General features: G+C 39.5%; 1 protein-coding gene across 2 annotated transcripts in view; it reads right to left on the bottom strand.

The window, feature by feature from the left end:
- LOC124155577 (MMS19 nucleotide excision repair protein homolog) overlaps positions 1-23,291 on the bottom strand; it is a 41,632-nt gene that overhangs the window by 2,106 nt on the left and 16,235 nt on the right. The window contains exons 11-19 of one of the 2 annotated variants that reach the window (XM_046529527.1): positions 12,206-12,398; positions 11,442-11,696; positions 11,029-11,170; positions 8,611-8,797; positions 7,945-8,114; positions 7,464-7,576; positions 6,732-6,885; positions 6,436-6,651; positions 4,716-4,796 (exon numbers count right to left, since the gene is read on the bottom strand). In XM_046529527.1, coding sequence (XP_046385483.1) covers positions 4,716-4,796; positions 6,436-6,651; positions 6,732-6,885; positions 7,464-7,576; positions 7,945-8,114; positions 8,611-8,797; positions 11,029-11,170; positions 11,442-11,696; positions 12,206-12,398 — 1,511 coding nt within the window. The remainder of the gene's footprint in view (positions 1-4,715; positions 4,797-6,435; positions 6,652-6,731; positions 6,886-7,463; positions 7,577-7,944; positions 8,115-8,610; positions 8,798-11,028; positions 11,171-11,441; positions 11,697-12,205; positions 12,399-23,291) is intronic. The other variant, XM_046529528.1, reaches the window with a different exon arrangement.

The following is a 23,291-nucleotide window of genomic DNA, read 5'->3' as shown; positions in this document are numbered from 1 at the left end:
AAGTCGGCTAAAAAAAGTCAGCAGGTGAGAAAGGGAGAGGAATGAAAAGGTTTATTTTGTTCTCGAGTAACTAGATATTTTCTTTCGAAGCTAAGGTCTTCGTAATACGATCCCTGTGCGGGCTGGGACCTTTTGTTTGATTTTGGAGAAGGGGAAAGCTTCAGAGGGGGGGAGGCGAGTGCTGAATGGAGGGGGATAACGGATCTTGGGAAATGCGCTAATGTTGCTCTCCCACGGCACTGATCTTCTCCCAATGGTAGTTCCACCTCCTAGGGAAGATTCATACTATGTGCCTGTCGTTATTAGCCATAAATGACACATTGTATTCATTTATTTATTTCGTCTCATTTTTGTCAAACGATGGATGCGGGAAAATTATAAGTCGGGACCGAGATCTTCAAACGATCAATGTGGGAAAACGATACTTCGGGGAACGATAGATGCGCGAAAAAATTACATTGTCTATATGGAATTTTATTTGGGACCAGAAACAGCGAACGATGAATGCGGGAAAATGATCAATGCGGGAACGATAGATCGGGGTTCCACTGCATAACTTTTCTTTAGAAAGCGGCAGTGTAATGACTTCTTTTCTCTGCCATCGTAATACTCTGAAAGGCACAGGATCACAACTGAATCGATCTCTCTAATCAGAGGCAAATCATGTTGCCTTCTTACCGTTGCTCTGAGAAAAATGCAACGACTTTGTAGCAGTTTATTCCGCGACGGCACTGAGACGTTATAATTTAGGTAAATTGTAACCAATCACACGAACATTTTGTGAGTTGATCAAGCTTTAACTTGAATGGAGCCGAACCCAGGCTAAAGCAGGCGATCTCGCGGGTACGGCAGAAGGGCACCCGGCGACTGATCGGCACGCACCGAATCTTTGCCTGCTGCCAAAAGTGGAAAATGTTTTTTTACTTGAACGCAAAATTAAATAAGCTAAATTAATGTTTAGCTATTTTTGACTTTGATTTTTCGTTGTATAGCTATCAGGTGGCAAACTCAAGTATCCATATTTGTTTTACGTAAATTATGCAACCCGATTGACGTCGAGAATTTTGCATCCGATTGTAAGACGAACCCTCTTTTCTGCAGGAGTTAAGAGGGAAAAAAACCTCATCTTAGATTCGTGCAAATACGGTATTAAGAGGTCTACCAAGTGGCTATAAAGGTGTGCAAACTTTGGATATGCACTTCTATTACAGTATTGTCCGAAGGTTTTAACTAAATGGATTTTGGATGAAGGCCGCTCGCATCCCCTCTCCGCTCACCTCTCCCACGCCCCTAATGCACCAAAATTCACATCAAGTGTGTCTTTCTTCGTTAGTCTAACTAATATTTGATGTTTCAGCATCGTCTGTGGAGAAACAATCACGAAAGAATTACTCAATTATCTGCTTTCCAGTCTGTATTTCTTATGTCAGTGTCGTTCCTCATCTTTTGCTGCTGTCAACAAAGTTTGGGTGACCTCTTTCACGAATCTCTCGACCACATGTATAATAGAAGGAATATTTAACTTCAAATTTGAACGTTTCTCAAAAGATTTTTGAATTTCCACAGCTCTTAAGGCCAGATATAACTGGAGATACTGTGGTTTCTCCCCAATACATCATCAGTGGGTAGTCCTTTACGTCGATATTAAAATCCAGCAATTAAAAAAATCTCGGATTGGTCGCCAAACGCAAGTTCTTGCGTGCCTTTAATATTTTTCCCTTCCAACCCATCTCACCTCCTCGCACTCATCAGTTATTATATAGCAAGTAGTACATTGTCAGGGTGACCGAAAAATTCCTTTGAATAACCGGATATAAAACTGCTTTCAGCTCTTCTGACAGGGTTCTCAACCAGTTGACGAGTCTCCACTTTACAGCACCATCTTTACTAAAAACCAAACGGGCATATAAATATTTATAATGAAAGTTATTACATACATGTATTTAATTGGCATTTGGATTTCTGGTAGACACTTTGAACCTCAGCAGCCCATAGGCTGTTGCAAGCCAGCGGTAATGAACCACTTTTCCCGCAGTTTTTTTTCCTAATTTTCAGTGTGAAATCCTATAAACAGCGCATAGAAAATTTCCAAAAGATACTGCTGATCAGTGGCCAGCATATTTGAGTCAATTCTGGGAGACAATTTTGATGGTATAGGTTCAAGTCCTACGACATCACGGTTGTTACATTCTTGAAGTTATGAGCATATAGGTCCTCAACTTTGGGTCCCTAGATTGCCCTCCCAATTTTTATGTCGCAATGCTAAGTCAACTTAGCGCAATTAGCAAATAGGCTACTGCAAGGGATGAAATATGATTTTATGCTTTCCAGGCGAATTATGTGAGTAAACTCTCCTTGGGATTCAACAACATTTATCCCCGAGGATGAGTCCCGAGGCAGAGCTTGAAACGTTGGCAATTACGGAAAAATTAACCCGGTGGGGATCCCGAGAAGAGTTTAACCACACTGCAAGGGATGTTGGAATTATGCTTGAAGCAGAGGGATGATGCCTCCTCTCTGGGCGGTATTCACTTGGTACCATCATATTCAAATCCTTTTTAATTTGGTGTGTCTCCTTTTCCCTCGGAAAGGAATCGATAACCAAAGATTTTATAACTTTTGCTAATCCTCCGATTGGGAAGGCAAACCTCCAAAAGTGGGACCCTGTTTCTTCAACTAACACCACTTATTCCTCTCTAAACTTGGATTGCAAAGTCCTCTTGCCTTTTTTCATCAGACAGGTGTATATGTAGTCTTTCATTCCATCAAAATGGATTCCTTTGATGACACCCTTTCATGCCTCTCTTTTCCTTTTCACAGTATTTACCATCTTTTTCTGTCTACGTAATTAATTTCGGTACACTACCTTGGATTTATCTTACAAAGTTATCATTTTTGTAACAGCTAAAGTTGCGGGGACGATCATTGCTGCTGCTTGATTCTTGCATATACAGCACACTCCCAATTATCTAGGCTAATAATGGGGAGAGACGGCACGAATAATCAGAAAACACTGATAATCCAAACTTTAACTTTAATTTTTTTAATGTTGATAATCGAGGTAAATTAAACAATTTATTATTATTTACGCAAATTTTCTATTTAAGATTGCTTTCTGGGTTCACTAAGAGCTTTCAGCGTGAGACCGTGATTTTTTTAGCGATGATGACATGTATAGCATACAAGTACATATTATTACAGCTCCATATAAGACCTGGAAATATGAGGCTTGGAAAAAGGAACACGGAGCTTCCGTGAATGCAGCTAGCACACGATCGCATCCGTTTTACGAAGGGGATTCTAATGGAAATAATAAGCCGTTGTATCCTAACATTAAAATGCAGATATTCTGGTGATTTTGCATCCGATTTTATTGTTTGTGAAGATCGCTGAAAACATTGAACGAGAGTGAAAATCATGCACGAATATGCCGCAGCCAGACAATTGGGAGTCTGCTGTACCTATATCACAGTTGGCAGGTATATTTTCCCGAAGAAGTTGCAGTTTGAGTTTAGTCCTTAATGTTTATTTCATCAGGAACGTAGAGATACAAATAGGCTGATTTCACATCAGTTTAATTTTTTTCGGATGAATTGATGAAGAAAATTTTTGATACTATTTTTACATACAAGAATTGAAGATGTTGACTCAACACTTTCTGACAATTCCCTTTTTTTTCCTCAGATGTTGAGTTTCTTTAGGATTCAATCCAGCAACCATCATATTTCGTTTTGTCCGCTGGTCTCTCAAATTGCTTCTTCATTACGGGGAACCTTATGCTCCTCCTTGCACTTACTTGCACAAACATCGATTAATTTCAAATGTTTCTTTAAAAGTGTTTGAGTTTTGTACTTCAATAAAACCCTACTTTTGGCCTATTTGCATTTTCCATAAGTTTTAGTACTTCCTGTGGTACCGCTAAATCCATTTAGTCACACACATTATGGAAGAGAAGCGCACCACCATAGTTCGCACACCTTTATAGCCAATCAAGAGGCCTCCTCATAGAACGTGGGCTCCTTTCCTGCAATATCAGATCTAAAACTATTTCATCACTTCTCTAAATGATTGATGACACAAAAAAAGACATTGATTTGTTTAACGCCGACGAGGCACCAAATAAGGGACAAGTTGTCTCACTACTCATCCTTTTTTACCTTCTACCATTTTCTGATTTATATTATCCAAGCAGCACACACGGGATGAATTTTACTGTATTCGAGGCGTGGGAGGGGGTGAGGCGAGCAGGGAGGGGATGGGACCTGCCTGCCGCTCTTGTATCCGCGATGCTGTGTGGGCGTTGGAATATTTTCTTCGCGGACTCAAATTTGGCATTTTGTGGCTAAATGGTGGCAGAAAATCTGAAATGGACTAAATTTTTGCCCTAAAATATCAGCGACTCAGCAAAATCTATAGGGAATGACCATAATATATGAAATTTTTCAAATTTTCATCCCCCCACCCCCTAAATTGCATTTGAGCAAGGGTCAGGGTTCACCTAGAGGTCACAAATTTTTCAGGCCTTATTTTTGATAAGTCCCAAAACTTCTTCTCATTGGGCCAGATGGAATTGAAAAAAATCCACTTTTCCGATCCACCCTACTGTACAGCTATGCAACTGTAATCCGTAAAATAATTTGTCAAAGCTTCACCGGATTACTTTGAAGATGCCTCCATATGGAGAATCTTAATACAAAGAAAGAAAAGGTACTTACCTTATATTTGAATGGCAACAGGAGAATTGTAGGGTATTTCGTGAAGTGGTATATACATGATAAGGCTTTCTGTCTGACAACCTGAAAAAATTAACATAAGGAACATCAAGTAACACTTAATACAAAATCTTCAATAAAGAAATAGGTATCATGAGGAAAAAATACAGAGACAATATGAATAGTGGGAACTTTTACATTGATAGCACAAAGTTGTTTCAGAAAAATAGCTGCTACTAGTAAACATGACCATCAAACACTTCTTCTTTTCCAAGTACCTAATCACATCATATTTTGGCATTATATTTTGTATGCTTGTACACCGTAAACTTCAATATAATCAATGATTATAAACTCCTCTAGTTTGAATGTATACACAGAATTTTGGTTTTAAATAAATCAGCATGATGACCTCACAGAAATAAGCTAGTTTTATTTGACTAGACCATCGCTTAAACAGACATGGATCAACCGGAACGGTCGACGGATAATCAAAAATTAACAATTTTGACTTGATGCACCATCTGGAATTTTGCCTTTGGTGCACCTAGCTCGACACAGTCGGCAGTCACTGAACTTAGGGTTGTTTCGATAGGCTACTCTACATACCTTATCCACCTGCATTGGGCAGTGGTTGATTCTTCCAGCAATTTTACGCATTTCTATATTGTACCAAGTGTTAAGTCCACACTGAACATGTTTTGGTGAATTTTGGACTTGAATCCTATTCCTGTTTGTGGTTACTTAGTGCCTCAGTATTACTTAGTTACAGTTTTAGGTTTGTTCAGTTCAATTACGGCTAAGTGCAATATCAACCAAGAGAAAACATGCCATAGTGAATATAGATGATAAGTTGGAAGCGATATGACATTATTGCTTTTGAGTTAAGTTTTATTTGAATTCAGTGCAGTCTGTTCAATTTAAGATTGGTTTTTTTTATGATTTGCACAGTAAATATAAGAACAAATGCATATTTTAGTTTTAGATAGCACTATTGAGCCGTCAAAATATGGAAGGAAGAATGCTAACACTTCTTCTTCACTAACTTCATAGTGGATAAATTGATACTTTGTTCAGACTGTGCCCAAAGTGCGAGTTTCTCTATGCCACCTTTTTCACCTTGTCGCATCGGTCAACTCCATAGGTGCCAAATTCTAAAATTTGGGCACTCTTGAACTTTTCGAATATGCGTATCCATGAAAGTCAAATGTTCGCACGAAGAAGACTTATCATACGGCCAATTTACGATCAGTAATGACTGGGTCACAACGATTTCACAGGAATGAAGCTTATTATACGTTGGGTGGCTACTGACGAATCTCCTACTGAAGGAAGGAGCATGATTGGCCCTCTTGGGCACAGCGCACCAGGAGAACTTAAATGTAGCACAATGATTATGACACAGCGTATTGTATATCCACCTAAACGCTGTTTCTTATCCATGAAACTTCATAATAAAGTTCATTTTATAACCACCAGGGCCAGGACTTAAGTTTTTATTTTTGTAATAACAAAACTTTTGGAATATCATTTCTTTTACGATAGATTGGATCAGCTTTTTGGTAGGGACCAATGATTTGTTTCGTAAAAATGAGAACTTCATAATATCGTTGTTCATACTAACCAGTCTACCGTATTGATTTCACTGCAGTTCATTTGTTACGTGCCTAACTTCAACCATGGCCATTAAAAATATCTCGTTGCCTTGATATTTAACACTCACCATGTGCTTTGATGAACGGGCAATGTTTAAGAGTTTTGGAATAAAGGTCTGCAGATGTTCAGACAATGTGGTATTAAGCGACATCAGGATATCATTCAATGTTTCCAATGTTGAAATGAGCAAAAGTTTTTCCTCTTGTCCATCATGGATTCCAATCGTGTCGACAACATCTCCACTGTGGGGTTGCTTCAAGGATTCAACCAGGAGAGGTATTATCTATGGGAAAAATGACTCATTATTTTACAGCAAGATCTTGTTTCGGCATAAAAATTAATAACTCTGGACAGTTAGCTTACATCAGGCAAATCATCTAGCAGCAGTGACCTAGGTACCCCACTCATGAGATGAGCAAGAGCCAGGAGAAAATTTCCTCTTGTGCTCAAAGATGCCTTGCGATATGATTCAACCAATTTGGGCAAAGTGAGATAAAACCTCTGCCGATACAATATCCTGGAACAAAAATATTTTACGAAATCAACATCAAAACATAATAGTCAACCCTTATTTCATGGTTATAAATTTATTGAAACTATATTCAACTGATCTGACCAAAAAATTATGAAAATAAAGTAAATTGTACAACTACATACCATATGGGCAGAGAAATAGAGAAGTTTTAAAGAGGATCCAAGGGAGAAACTTAAAAGGAACAATAATCTAGAATAAGGATTCTTTAGACTTTAGTATGGCATGGTAGGAGTATACAGCCAGGGCCGGATTTACCCAAAGTCACGCCATAGGCACCTCTCCATTGAGCCCCCACTCCCTCCCCGATTTTTATGATAAGGCATTGCCGCTCGCATGAGGTGACAGAAGGCACCCCTAGGCACATGCCTATTTTACCTTAAGGTAAATCCGTCCCTATTAACAGCAATGGATACCTCTTTCAAAAGAGCTATCCATTGTGGAAATATTTATATTGCACAAGATTAATTGCCCAATTTCCAAAATAATCAGGTACAGAGGACAATTTAACAAAAGAAAGAGAATTAACAAATAAATCTTTCAAATGAAGCCTAAGTAAATACCTAATTTGTGCATGGCAATCAGAATTAAGGTATCCCTCAGATTGATTCATTATTTCTTGAAAGCCAACAGCTGCCTCGATGCCAATTTTCTCTTTTCCCAATATTCCGATAAGCTAGGGAAAAAAAACAAAATATAATAATGCATGCTAAAATCACAATGATATTCATATATTTTATACATTCATGATATCACAATTCTTCATAAAAATAAAGAAACCTTAGGGCAAGCCAAATTTGCTCATAAAATATTTAAATTAACATAAGAAACCAATTGGAAGAGAAATAAAATCAACCGTCATAAGCTTTAGAAAGTTCTATACAACCTTCGATCACCTTTGAAAGAAAAAAACACATGAATATTTATATTTTTCCATTTAAGGAATAAATAATTTCCTTCAGCATTAAGCAGTTTGATTCATAAAAAAACAGGTATTTATAATGATAAAGAGGATATGATTAAATGCATATAAGTTGAACATACCCTTTCAATCCATATATCAGCATCTTCATGGCCTCTCAATAGAAGTGCTTTAGTAACCCAAACATGAAGTTTGACAGAGCTTATTCTTTGCCAGTCGGGAATGATGGAATCTTCTAAAACTGGAGTGACTGCAGCCTTCAAATCTGCTAATAATTTGGTCAAATGCATCTCTGCAACAGATAGTGCATTATTTAAATGTTTCATATCCAATTTGTAAATAACATCAACACAGACATGCAGATTTACAGGAATAGATTCAATAAGAACCAATTATTTACCATGATGCACATAAAATATGTACAATATAATGCATCAAAATTTGTTTTACCTCTCATGAAGCAGTTTATTGCATCTATTTAAAAATATATTCAACATTATCAAGTGCTCGAAAACTGAAACTTACTCAAAGAACAAGATCATTGCCGAACTTGAATCATCCGTCAGAATTATTCCAAATAAACTTTTTAACAGAGATAAGTGTTAATGAGGGCCTGACAAATAGCCAAGGAAGATGGTACAGGGGCTTAAGTCCCTAAACAAATTTTTTTTAGACCAATGCACAGTTATCACTATGCTTTCCAAATTCTATCACAACGTCATTTCCTAAGAAAAACAAGATATACACATACTTGAAAACTAAACCTCATACCAGTTAGAGACTCCTACCTTCTGGTAGTTTATTAATGAGACATCCCAAAAGCCTTGAAGAAGACAATCTTGTAGGGGGATGAGGATTGAAAATTGCCAAGGAAAGCAGTTGTTCGAAAAGTTCCATTATACCAACATTAGAAAGAGCATCACAAACTTCTTGTTCGCGTCTCAATGAACCAATCAAGGCTTCCACGAGAATAACCTACAGAATCAAGAGACAAAAGTCATTAGTAAACTACTATGTATTCCAGATACATAAATTTATAAAATTATTTGTCTCTTGGTTAAAACATGTTTAAGGAGTACCCTTGTACATGAGGTTTGGAAGGAAGGTGGGAGAGAAATCTGATTACAACATTAGCCTATTCTTGACAAGAAGTGCATAAAATCCATGGCTTTACCTCCCACTCAACTGATAGAGCACCACATTTGAAATGTCCTCCACAAAACATTCAAGCAGGGATCAGGATGCTTCTGAAAAATCTCTGCTACGAGCAAGATTTGAACCCTAACCCAGAGGGTGAGACTTCACCACACCAACCCAATATCTTCTTCGATTTCAGCAGGGGCTCAAGAATGGGAAGGGGCAAACCTCCACACAAAGCTGAGGTAGTGGCTCACTTTTTAAAGGACACTGCCCAATTTTCTAATTTATTTGACCTTCATCCATGGTGACTCCACACTTCTTTTGAATGGAGAGCAAAATTTTATATGGATAAATTAAAATAAAATTTAATTACACTTTTCCACAATAATTTTAATGAGTACAATGTGTTTCAGCTCACAGAGCCATCATCTGGTGCAAGACATAACAGCACTCACATTCACACATTTGAGGAGGATGTGGGCAAGGAATTGATGAGCCTGAAGGAGGAGTAGGAAATAGAAGAATGGAGGTGAAACAGTGAGAAAACAGATCACCATGGAGATATTGAATAACCAGGAGTAGGACGACTCTAGGAATAGCTCTAGGTGAATAAACAGGGAAACAGGAAGGCCAGAGGGAGAGAGGGGGCTGGGATGAAAGAGTGGCACAAATATCATTGTAAAGGGATAGGTGGGAGTAGGTAGCAAGTCGGAGGTGGTGGGGGAGAGAAGTCCCCAGAAGGGTAACTGAGAAAGGACTTCTCACCCCACTTCCCCTTGCCTCGCTTTCTACTCCCACCTTTCCCTTCTAATGACATAACCTCGCCACCTTTTTTCACCTCGCCAATTCTATTCTCTCCATGTCCCTGGTTTTTTCCTGGTGTATTTCTTCTACAGCTATTCCTAGAATCCTCCTACTCCTGGTTTTTCCTTATATCCAGGCTTGTCTGTTTTCTCATTGCCTTTTTTCTCACCCCTTCCTCAAACTCATCAAATCCTTCCCCATCTCTTCCTCAAATGTAAAAATGTGATGTTCTCATGGACTGTGATTTCTTGTAGAGGATGATGGCTCGGTTAGCCGAAACTCATCGTATGCATTAAAATGATTGTGGAAAAGTGCAGATTCCACTATATCACCCCTGAATCGGTTGAATTTATAAGGAAAAGGTTAAACTGCCCCACATACTCATGGAGAATTGATTTCAGGAACAAATTTAATTTTTTCATGAAATGATCATGGCGTGCAACAATGGTGGTGGCTGGGATGCATTCACCCCCTAAGGACACAACAAAAGCACAATTTGGTGGCTTGTTGTACCCCTGCGTAAAATTGTCAAGATTTTTGGGAAACATTTTACTTTCACAAATTTATTTCTTCTAAGTGAAAAGTAGGTTTGATTGAAAATGTGTATTTTAGTAATAGAAATCAGCAAACAGACAGCCTTGCCATGGATAGTAAAAAAATCAATCCCTGACTATCTGAGCCCAATAATCATGCACTAGATGTCAAGGATCATTATATTCCCAATGAAACACCTTGATGTTATACAGGCACTTAAGGAATATGTATATGCTTCAAAGGAAGCAACAAGAGCACAATTTGGTGGCTTGTCGTTATTATTTTAGATATCAATGAAGTGTTTTTTATACTACCGAAAAGGAATTAATTGTTAATTATAGTATTCTAATACATTGGATAAAGGATAACACAAGATGCATAAAATTATTACGATTTTTAATTTGGTCCACGTTCGAGCCGATACATCAGCTTGTGGCACTTTTTGCCTACGGAGCAAAAGCAAATACATGTATCGGCCGGTGGCACTAAGAGAGTTGAGGGAAAGAAGTACCAATAAGAAGGCTTAGAAGGTACAAAAGTTCGCACCGAGTATGAACTATGAGGTTTTCATGACACAGACTGCACAAATACATTATACAGCTATTTTACTGCAGTTGAGTAAACTCATTTTTTTACATCCCATGCAAAAAAATCAAAAGGTCATCGGGAGCTTTTTTCCAACTCAAGATAGTAATGAAATATTTATCACCACTTCACCATGAACTAACCGTTTGTGTTTGCTGCCATGGAGATGATTCATCTAATAGCTTGATATTTTTTGGAAGATCAGCTTCTTCTAAGCACTTTTCATTCAAAAAACTCCAGTGGAAAAATAATGGTAGAAGCCTTAAAATCAAGCTTGCCTGGGCACTACAATAACAAAATGATTGAGCAAAATGCTAATTATTAGTTCAATGTACAGTGATCGTTTCTTTTGGAAATTTACAGTTTCATATTATATCTAAAGCATGAAAATCAGTCAAAACTTATGAAAACATCATAGACTTATAAAATCCAACAACATAAATTACAAGATGCATGCATAAATTATACATAACAAAGAAAATGTATTGAACGATGAAACCAAATAAAGAAACTCATGAGATAATCATATTTACTTGACATGTATAGATGACCGTACCTTGAAGAAACTGTTCGAACAATTAAACTAACAAGAGTAGCTACTTCATTCAATAAGCTACAATCTTCAAACATTTTTGCAGCACTGTCCATAGGGTGCCCTTCAACATCCCTCACAGAAACGACACCTCGTAACCACCAATTAATTAACACGGCAGGAGCACAAAGTTCACTGTTGAGGTATTCACAAAGACTGTCTCTATTAGTTTCAGCTAATTCTATGGCCTTCTTTAGACATGATATTCCAACACTAGATCTGAAAAAAATAAAGTTGATCTTGAGATTAATTACACTAGCCACATAAATAAAGAAATCTCTCATTATGAGCACGTAATAAGGAAATGAATTTTTTGTTTTCACCCACACACTAAAATTTTCCATCTTTAGGATAATTATGCATAAAAGTAAGGAGGATGAATCACAGTTGAAAATGCTAGTAAAAAAATAAAAATATCAATGGAAATGAGACTTATACAAAAAAATCCAAAAAAATATGGAGAGTGAAATGTATATTTTCCATTCCTCTAATGTATGTATCTCTTCCCTGAATTGATACAATTTATCAGCTACCTGCCAATATTCTGAACACACCAACCCAATTATGACCTAAAGACACTACATATTCAAATTAAAATTTCTTAGGGTAGATATTATGGGAGATTGGATTCAGATTCCAATAAGATTATAACTTGGTTTCGAATTCAGGAAAGAGTGAATCTGACCCACACCCAATACCAAAATGTGAACAGAGGGGATCAAACTTACTTTCCTCCTTCATGACAAGAAGACAAATTTATCACAGCAGAGATCACTTTGGGGATGACATAAGATGTGAATGGTTCACCAACACAGCAAGCAAGTTCACACATTGACGACCACCTTCTTCTCTTCAGTGCCTGATACTTTGAAAAATCTTCACTGCCTTTTTCCAATTGTTCATCATCTGAAATACGTGAGCCTATTTCCAATTCATTCCATTAAATATATTTCGTGAAATGCCTTAGTTGAAATGATCAACTCAGGCATCGATAATTTTGATTATGCAACTCTCAACAAATTCTACAACCAGGGATTAAAAGCTAAGAATGTTGCATCCAAATTAAAAACTGGAAATCAACCATGGGCAGTTGATTTAAAATTGGATGCAAATATAACTTTATATAAAAATTTGACATTCAATTTGTATGATACATACCGTATATCTCCGAATATAGTCCCCCCCCGAATATAGTCCCCCCCCCAATTTTGAGACCTCAGTTTTGGGAAAAATTTTAAAATGTAAAGGAAGGCAATTTTTCTGTGGTTAGCAAGTTAAGATTCTAGATTCGATGAAAACTATTATTTTCTGTGAAGATTAAGAACAAATCTGTTCACATATTTTCCATCACAACAAAATAACTATACCTAAAACATGTTGTGATCCATTGCATGTATTGTAACCGGTGCATTCTGCCCGCTTACATAGTGGCGCATGAGACGGGAGTGCGAGGTAAAGGAAGGCCGTTTTTTTTTTCTTTTGATATGTGTTCGTGTGAATGTGTGCGTGAGTGTCATGAATCATTGAGTCCCCATTTGATGTTTCCCTATTTTCCTCCCCACAATGTGTAATGCTCTCCCTTCCCCCCCCTCCTAATGTGTGCAAGTCGAATTCTTAAGACGAAGAAGAACGTGGTTTCCCCCCCCCCCCGTGTCCTTGGTGAAGTGACCGTCCAGCCCCAAGTGCATCATCCCTTTCTTTCCCCTGACCCCCCCCCCTCCCCGGTGTTTCCTCCCCTCAATGGCTATATAACGTGGTGCACCGGAGGAAAAGGGGCTTAGATGATTTTCTTTTTTGGCGATTCCGAAAAAAAAAACGCTCCCAAGAGTAGGCGGAGTGTGGGGAGGCAGAGAAAAAAGTTGGTGGAGAGATCCCGAGAGAGAGAGAGAGGGTGCCCAAAGCGAGTCGGAGTTGCAAGGTAGACTCGTGGTGCCGATGAAAGGATCTCCCAACTGTCGCAGAGAAGCCATCTCCCACTCGTGAACCTGCCGGAGTTGACGCAGAGCAGCATACGCCGCGGAACGGAATCGCCACGATCAGCAGATCGAGAGCCCCGAAAATTCGACAAACTGTAAGAGAAAAGCCACGAAATCCCATTCCCCCCCCCCAACCCCCCCCCTCAAGGAACAGAAGAAAATTCCCACTTCACCAACTCAAGAAGAGAATTCATTAAAAACATTGATAAAATTCCCCCGCACAAATAGAGAAGAGGACAGTACTTCCCCCTATTACCGTGTGAATTTCTGTGCAATATCTATTTCGTTGTTTCATATTTCCATCCCCCCCCGTTTCTTGTTTTTTTATTGGTCCCCTTTTCTTGTGGTTTTTGTATGGGTTATGAATGTGAAAACGTGTAGCGTGATTTTTTTTTTGGGTTTAGGTTAAGGACTGAAATTTTTCTGTTGTGCAGCATAGTGAATTATGCGTTGTATTTCATTGAATTCAAGGAGAAGAGGTTAATTGTTACTTTTGCCATTGATTTGCTTGTATTTGTAAATGATCATATTTAAACTCATTAAATTTATGTTGAGCGAACTACGCAGTCGAACGGCTTTCTTTATCCGAACGCTCCTGTCTCAGGTCTCATCACCCCTAAACTTCCCCTCCTACCCTTTCCCAAAATCCCATTCCCTCGCTCCAGGTGCACGGAATATCCCCGCTACACCTCTGACCTCCCCTTTTGCCCTCCAATCTCCCCCTCCCCGAATGTGCCCCGCACGGTGGGGTTACATCATTGGCGCCCGAACAGGGACCCGAGTGACTCAAGCAGAGTGATTAGTAAATTCGTTTCGTTTTGCATAGATCGCGGAAATTTCTTGGAGCGATTTTTTCTTAAATTTGTGAATCAGATTCCCAATTTTGTATGCGTCCCTTTCATTTCTGCTCATGTTCTTGTAAGATGTCCGGATTTAATTGTGTTTTTGGTTGGCGTCAGTCAGTTGGCCACCGTATTAGATAAAGTGTGGGTAACTTGTGTTGCGGTGGTAGCCTTGACCGTGATTTGCCTTAGTGTGATTTCCATGATTGTTACTCTTTCAGCGAAGTGCGAATTTCATTGTTATTTTTTTCTTGTGTATTTTGTTGTAATAATTATTCTCGTACGCGATGGAACCAGAAGGTAAGAGTTTTAGAGAATACCGCGAACCCCCTAGATACGATGAGGACGGGTCAGATGCCAGTAGTGAGGTGAAAATCATTGACGTTTCTAACTGGGATGAGGAGTCGCAAGCGGAGAAGGCGGAGGATAGAATAGAGCACAGGAGTGGAGGCACCGAAATTACCAGCCTTAATGAGTTATTTAAAAAACTTGATGAAAAATTCGGAAGAGCTGAGGAAAAGCTTGATGAGAGGTTTGAAAAATCTGAGGAAGCTAGGAGGGAAGATAAGAGAAAAGCTGAGGAAGCTAGGAGGGAAGATAAGAAAAAAGCTGAGGAAGCTAGGAGGGAGGATATCAATAAATTTGAAAGACTAGAGGAGAAATTTGACGAGAGATTCGGAAGAGCTGAGGAAAGACTTGATGAGAGATTTGAAAAAGCTGAGCGAGCTAGAAAGGAAGATATCAAGAAATTTGAAAGACTAGAGGGGAAACTTGACGAGAAATTCGAAAGAATAATGAAGGATATGAAAGAGCGTTTCGATACTGAGAAAGATGAAAGGGGGAAACTAGAAGGGAAGTTGGAGGCAATTAATGGGAAGATTGAAGGAATTGGGGAGATAGTGGACGAACGCGTTCAGGAAGTAAAAAGGGAAGTAAACGAGAAGGTAGAGGTTGTAAGGGAGCAAGTTGTAATAATTTCCCGAGGTGTACAGGAGGAGAAGATCCACCACGAAAAAAGAATTAGAGATATTGCCGAAGAGGTAGCGGGGATCCGTCGTATGAAGGTGGGTGGTACTGGTTCTCCGACTAATTTCCCGAGTCCCCCGGCTAATTTACAATTCCGTGGCAAACCACATGAACACCCCATAGCATTTATGAGGGGAGTTGAAAACTATTATTCCGTTCACGCCATCCCGCCCGAGATACGATCGCGGTTTTTCTATCAGATGTTGGATGAAGGGGCAAAGGGATGGGCAGATACAATTTTTCCTTTTCCGGAGGAGATGGAAGTATTCAAACAACTATTTGTCGCGCGGTATTGGAGTAAAGAGCATCGGATAAATTATAAAATTAAAGTTATGTCGGGAATGTACAGGAGGACGCCGGGAAGTAGCATGCAAGAATACGCGACTCGGAAAATCGCAGCAATCAAACTGTGTGAGCCGCCGGAGAATGAGGAGGAAATGGTGGCATTATTGGTAAGACATTTCCCACCATATGTTCAGGATTTGCTCCGTAGTTTGGAAGTTGCCACTTACGACAATCTCTTAATTATGCTCGGACGATTCGATCAGTCCCAAAATCATTTTGGAAGGGCAGAAGAGACCCACCCTAACGTAAACGCGATAAGGAATCCGTCACGCAGGGGGTTTAGCTCGTGGCACCACGGTGGAAGCCGAGGAGGAGGGCAGACTCAAGCAGATAGACAGGAGGGAAATGAGAGAGAAGGGGGCGAAGTGAATTGGAATGAGGATAATATGCCCCAATCTCTTATGGATTTTTCCTTTCCACCTCCGCGGGCGGAAAACTTACGGAGTTTGGGTCGAGCGACTTCCCCCACCCAAACCTGCCGAGCATAAGAGTGGAAGTCCCCATTTTATCAACACTACGGGTAGGAAGGATCCCAGCCCACGAGTTGAATCATGAGGAGAAGGAGAGGCTCCATTTATGTCCAGAAATTAAAAGTATGCTTCAAAAAGGTATCAGGGATATCTTCAACCGTTTTGAGAAAGCAAATTTAAGGTTAAATATAACAAAATCTAATTTCCTCGGGAAAGAAATCTATTTTCTGGGATACGTTATCGATACAAAGGGAACGAAGGCCAACCCAGACAAGGTGAAGGCGATAGTGGATTGCGAACGGCCGAAAAACGTTCGGAGCCTTCGAGCATTCCTTGGAATGAGCAACTATTACGCGCGCTGTTGTAAAAATTATTCTGATATAATCAGCCCAATGTTGTTTTTTCCCATTGTACAGCGGACCACATGTCATTCGCCGTATCGTTGCCCTGAATGCTGTCGAGTTGGAAGGAGAAGACGGCGGATTGATAGGTCCGTACAATTTCGGGAATCTAATTCCGTACATGTCCGAGGTCTAATCTTTTTTTTCTTTGCCAGACGCGTTCCCTAGGTGATGTTTTGTATTCCGCCTTTGTTTACTGTGTGTTGCTCCGCCTGAGTAGGAGGGCGTTCCCCTTCGCGAATCGCGATTTTTTTTTTTTTTTGGGCGGATTGCCTGGATATTTTTTTTTCGTAAATACGTTCCCCGTATTTCCTCCTTTTGAGAGGAGGGCATATGTAACCGGTGCATTCTGCCCGCTTACATAGTGGCGCATGAGACGGGAGTGCGAGGTAAAGGAAGGCCGTTTTTTTTTTCTTTTGATATGTGTTCGTGTGAATGTGTGCGTGAGTGTCATGAATCATTGAGTCCCCATTTGATGTTTCCCTATTTTCCTCCCCACAATGTGTAATGCTCTCCCTTCCCCCCCCTCCTAATGTGTGCAAGTCGAATTCTTAAGACGAAGAAGAACGTGGTTTCCCCCCCCCCGTGTCCTTGGTGAAGTGACCGTCCAGCCCCAAGTGCATCATCCCTTTCTTTCCCCTGACCCCCCCCCCCTCCCCGGTGTTTCCTCCCCTCAATGGCTATATAACGTGGTGCACCGGAGGAAAAGGGGCTTAGATGATTTTCTTTTTTGGCGATTCCGAAAAAAAAAACGCTCCTAAGAGTAGGCGGAGTGTGGGGAGGCAGAGAAAAAAGTTGGTGGAGAGATCCCGAGAGAGAGAGAGAGGGTGCCCAAAGCGAGTCGGAGTTGCAAGGTAGACTCGTGGTGCCGATGAAAGGATCTCCCAACTGTCGCAGAGAAGCCATCTCCCACTCGTGAACCTGCCGGAGTTGACGCAGAGCAGCATACGCCGCGGAACGGAATCGCCACGATCAGCAGATCGAGAGCCCCGAAAATTCGACAAACTGTAAGAGAAAAGCCACGAAATCCCATTCCCCCCCCCCTACCCTCCCCCTCAAGGAACAGAAGAAAATTCCCACTTCACCAACTCAAGAAGAGAATTCATTAAAAACATTGATAAAATTCCCCCGCACAAATAGAGAAGAGGACAGTACTTCCCCCTATTACCGTGTGAATTTCTGTGCAATATCTATTTCGTTGTTTCATATTTCCATCCCCCCCCCGTTTCTTGTTTTTTTATTGGTCCCCTTTTCTTGTGGTTTTTGTATGGGTTATGAATGTGAAAACGTGTAGCGTGATTTTTTTTTTGGGTTTAGGTTAAGGACTGAAATTTTTCTGTTGTGCAGCATAGTGAATTATGCGTTGTATTTCATTGAATTCAAGGAGAAGAGGTTAATTGTTACTTTTGCCATTGATTTGCTTGTATTTGTAAATGATCATATTTAAACTCATTAAATTTATGTTGAGCGAACTACGCAGTCGAACGGCTTTCTTTATCCGAACGCTCCTGTCTCAGGTCTCATCACCCCTAAACTTCCCCTCCTACCCTTTCCCAAAATCCCATTCCCTCGCTCCAGGTGCACGGAATATCCCCGCTACACCTCTGACCTCCCCTTTTGCCCTCCAATCTCCCCCTCCCCGAATGTGCCCCGCACGGTGGGGTTACAGTATCAGTAATTTATAGTTCCTTAACCAGATGTAATGAAGAAATGAGAAATTTTTTTAAGTATCCAAGGCTATTGTATTTTTTAAACCTTCACAAATTATTAATATTTTTGATTTCCAAATGACTACAGACAATGTCAATATATAAGCTTTAACTTAAAGCCCATAAACAGTATTGCATTTGGCCCTGAAACTTCCTTAGATCCAGTGTAACACACCCATCAAGTCATCACAAATCCAAGTGACCTGAAGAATTTAGGAAATCTAAATAAAATTGTGTTAAATAAATTATAAATATTATAAAAATATTTCTATCAAATACCTGCTAAGCAAAACAATTAAACTACAGGACTTACAAATATCAAAGTAATAAAATTAAGAAATAAACTTTTTCCAACAAACATTAAAACTGAAAAAAAATTATATCAATTTTCAATGCCTCGTCGCGAATCATTGCATAAGTTACACAAAGAGCTTCTGCTCTGCATTTGCGCACAAATTCGACGATATTTTCCTCTAATTCTTTAAATCTGCCGCATCGAGACCCCCGAAATGACTTCCGCGATGTATTAGCGCTTTGCTAGCGCTGTAAATACTATGAGTTACGGCGTATTCTGCAACGGCTATTTTTAAATTGGCATCGAAACTCCGTCTTTGAAGGCCTCTAATCTGCGGCAGGATTGATCCTCATCTTTCTACTTGATCCATCACCTCACTGTTGAACGTAAAATTATTTTTAATAAAGAAAATATCGCAGAAATAATTGCGAAACGTTATGCGACGTAATTTATCGATCCTATTTACCCTGACGAATTGAAGATATTCCTCAATAAATTGATTACACTTTCGATGCTGAGTCGCTGTATTTCGATCAAATGCAGTAATGCCGGCGCTTCTGGTTTAAAGTCGTCGATTATTGCACCTTTTCAGAAACAAATGCATCACCTATTGCGCATTCTTGTTCTGTGAAGGCGGTAAAGGCAGTGGTTGTAAACACGAATCGCACGGACGTATAGTAGCTACGGACGCAATGAAATGCTAAATCGTCACGAAAGGTTCACTTTATCTGTTTATTTTTCGCATTTATTTAAATCGTGTAGTTATTAAATGAGCGACGGGTACATATACTATTGATTCAATTCTAGTGTTCGATTAATGTAATGATAGTGTGTGTTTAGTTTTCATTTTAATTATTTACTGTTTTGCGTCATTAAGTGATCAGTGTCGATTGAATTATTCTAACAATACTTTTCCAAGAAAAATTAGCGGCTACCCGATGGATTCCGTGAAAACGCATATTCGATATGCTATTTGAATCGGAATAATCGTATCTGTACAACATTTGTGGTAAAAATTGTCTTAATTTCCGGTAAAACGTGGCAGTATTTACTAATATCTCCGATTATAATCCTCATAAATATACTCAAATAGAAAGACTACGAGAACATTAGCCATTATGCCGTTATTTATTACTTTATGGTCACCTTTAGTATGCTAAATTGGATTACACTCGATTATAGTCCCCCCCCCCCTTACTTTTCCGCGGCCATTTTTGGAAAAAAAGGGGGGACTATATTCGGAGATATACGGTAAGTATCAATTTTTTTTCAAACAACAAACATGTAGAATACTACTGAATCAAAGATAATAAAAAATGTGTAATGATCTTCATAGTTACCACTCTGATGCAGAAAATCTCATAAATAAATTTATCCAACATAACATCATGACTATTTTCAGTATTATTTGGCGAATTCTTTATAACTTGAAGCAAGTTTACTCCCTGAAATACAGAAATATCTCGCTTGCAATGCATGAACCATAGAGCTTTTTGACACAAATCTTTGATTTTGGTATACATAAAGCCAGAGTGAGGTCTTTATGGAACAAAAAAAGAAGAGTGCAACCTCTCCCCCACAATCGCATGCCAATGTCACCACACAGTCTCTTTGGAAACTGACAATGAGAGAAAACCATCTAATCTGTGCTCCTGCATCATTCCTTATAAGCTCTGTTAATCCAATAAACTATAATCCACAACAGAGATGGAATATTATTATTTCACATTCTTGGGTGAACCTGCGGTGCAATAAGTGGTGATATCTACATGATCATTGGCAAGGGAAATAATTTTTTTTGCCGCATGGTGCATTCAGCAAAATTTCCTGCTTCAGATACTTCTGCTTAAGTGCGCCATGTGTTGAAAAATATTATTTCCCTTATCAGTGACCATTTCCTGGTCACCACAAATCTGGCCACACGGGAAGGATAAAGGAAATCGACCATGAGAGACAATTAACTGAGCTTTCTGGCAGCTGTTCAGGTGACAGGGGGCTCTTCTGTATTGTATCAACCGGAGACCTTTGGGAAGCACTTCTTTCAATCAGTTCCCACCACTGTTATTCTTTTCAAGAAATCATGCTAGAGACCCCATCACCCTCCCCACCAAATAAATCCTCCCACCTCCCCCAACTAAGGTCAGGGGGGTGTTTCAGAGTCTCCCTTCCCGAGCGGATCGGGAGACTTGACGCGGATTCTACGTCACTTACTATCGGCCAGGCAATCCGTGCGTTTCAGACTGGCTTCCTATCGACTCAAGGCCGGCTTTCCTATCGGATAGAAGTCGATGGGGCTAGAGGTGCCGGAAACTCATTCTTGTGGCGAGTGGAGATATGTTATATTGCTGTTTTTTATTAAGTATTTGGCTATAATAAAATCATACCACTTTATTTCATGAGTGCTGCTATATGTGGATATTTTGATAGAGTAATATAAGTGCAAGTGACTTTAATTCTCGTGTAAATTAGGCGATAAATAGGCAGACTGTATCACTGACGGTACAAGTTCGTTTGCGTTGTTATTTGGACGAGTAATTTGGCAAAAAGAACGTGAAACAAGTTGGAATGCATGGCGTAATGACTTACAAATATGCAGGTAGCATAATGCATTGAATACGTGTCCGTGGGTTAGGAAGTATAACAATTTGTATAGTTTGAAATGATTGTGTGTATGACTTGGCATCGTAGTCACATCGAAATTAGACGTGGTTATGTACCTAATTCAGTTGATTCCATGGTACATGGTTTCAGTACATTCCATGTACATTCTAAATATTCATTTTAATACCAAATATTAGTTCAAGCATAACGGGAATAGCCACGATAACAACTATACCGAAGCTCCCTCATGCCATCCTTTTATTTATAGGTTACAAATTTCAGCCTTCTATCAACAATTGACGGTGGCGCAGCGGGTTAAGGCAGTATGCAGCGAGGTAAAGATTATGGGTTCGATTCCCTTTTGCAGCGAATATTTTTTCTTTGTGGAATTATCGCTCACTGAAATATAATTTAGAAGATGTATTTCAAGGTGCATCAATAGCAACAATTTGTCATTTTCGTACCAAATAAAATGGTGTTATAGAAGTAACCGAGAACGTGCAAAACAGATAACAAACTAACAAAATTATTTTGCGTCATTTTAGCGTACATAACTCGAGCCATTACTATTATTGGACACTATTCAACCTATTGTAATCACTGTATTTTCTTCCAGCGTAGCTCCACTTTCACAGAAAATTTGTAAGACGTTTACGGCATATCATGAAGGCCATAACATCATTTATGATGATCAATATTCATATTTAATTGAGATACTGAATGAAAATATGACAATTTGGTTAAACAATTGAGTAAGTAAACCATATGTTGTTGGAAAAAATTATGGATTTCGTGACTGCCTGTAGTTTAGTTCTTAAAAACAATCAACTATGCTCTCACGAGAATGACAGAACAAACTCGTTCCAAATTTTCCTTCATTCCCGTAATTTGCTCAAAACGACAGGGTATTACGTTAAAAAAAACTACATACGAACAATTCTAAAATTATTTTACCCGGCAACAGCGTCAATTATGTGACAATGTATCAATTAGCACTTATTTATGCCCGTATATACCTTTCGCCTCCCTTGTGAAGTATCAAATCTTGCGGGAGGTTATTTTCGCTGCTCACTTGTCACTTGAAAATTGTGACGTTTTCTCGTTTCCCGGAGGAGGATGACTGTTGACGTCATACCAAAAGCGGAACGCTTTCCGATAGTATGTGTGAAACGCACGGAAGACGAGCGTAGGATAGGTTCCCGATCGACTCGGAATGAATCCGTTTCCGACGCCGCCAATCCTACGAGACTCTGAAACACCCCCCAGATCCTACTCCCCAACCTTTCTCCACCTAAAACTCAACACCCCTAGCCTAAACTTTTTAAGTGCAGGGGTTTTTATGTCACTCAAACTGATAATGTGGACTCTTCCATATAATCGATCATGTACAGATTCTCTAAAATATTTAAAGGTTTTACTTTCATTACAGAGATAAAAATTCCATTTAGTAGAGGCAGAAACCCAAGGGGACTGCTAAGAGGAGGCCCAATTCCATCCCAAACAAGGTTGATTTCTGTTGCCACTTCAGTCGCATTTTAATCGGTTTTCAAAAATGTCCGCGGCACGGTGATGAGTGCAATCCTCTTTTTCCAATATTTTGCTGTAAAATGTTTGCAATTGCAAGGATTATATAAATTTCAGTTAACATCCCTAATTATAACTTATTTCCCAGTGAAACTCAGATAATTTTTTTCATCAGCGACACTAGTGGCGACTTTCGAAAACCCATTTTAATGCACGCTAGGAGACAACACTTTTGGAGGCCAACTTGTGGATCCTCTACTGTAATATTTGTGCAGAAACCATTGAGTTCATATGAAAAATGATTTTCAAGGAGTACGAGAAGTATCAACTATGATAATAAAAATTTGAATTATTTTTGAAAATACATTTCTTGGGTCTTCAAGGGTTAAAATGCAAACCATGGCCCTTATATACTGGTTACTAATCTCCGGCTCGAAGTTGTTGCCTGAGATTCCGCTTCCACCCCTCAAACCCCTCACACGCCACCCCTCAAACACAACTATGGGCACAGTGCGCTGTCACTAGGGTCTTCAAGGGTTCCGCCTACAGTGCAGTTAGTTCCATATTTCCCCTAGTGACAGCGCACTGTGCCCATAGTTGTGTTTGAGGGGAGGCGTGTGAGGGG

Source organism: Ischnura elegans, chromosome 3, assembly GCF_921293095.1.
Source record: "Ischnura elegans chromosome 3, ioIscEleg1.1, whole genome shotgun sequence".
In the NCBI taxonomy this organism is placed as follows: Eukaryota; Metazoa; Arthropoda; class Insecta; order Odonata; family Coenagrionidae; genus Ischnura; species Ischnura elegans.
The sequence above is the reverse complement of the archived record's forward strand: the minus strand, read 5'-3'. Positions and strand labels throughout refer to the sequence as shown.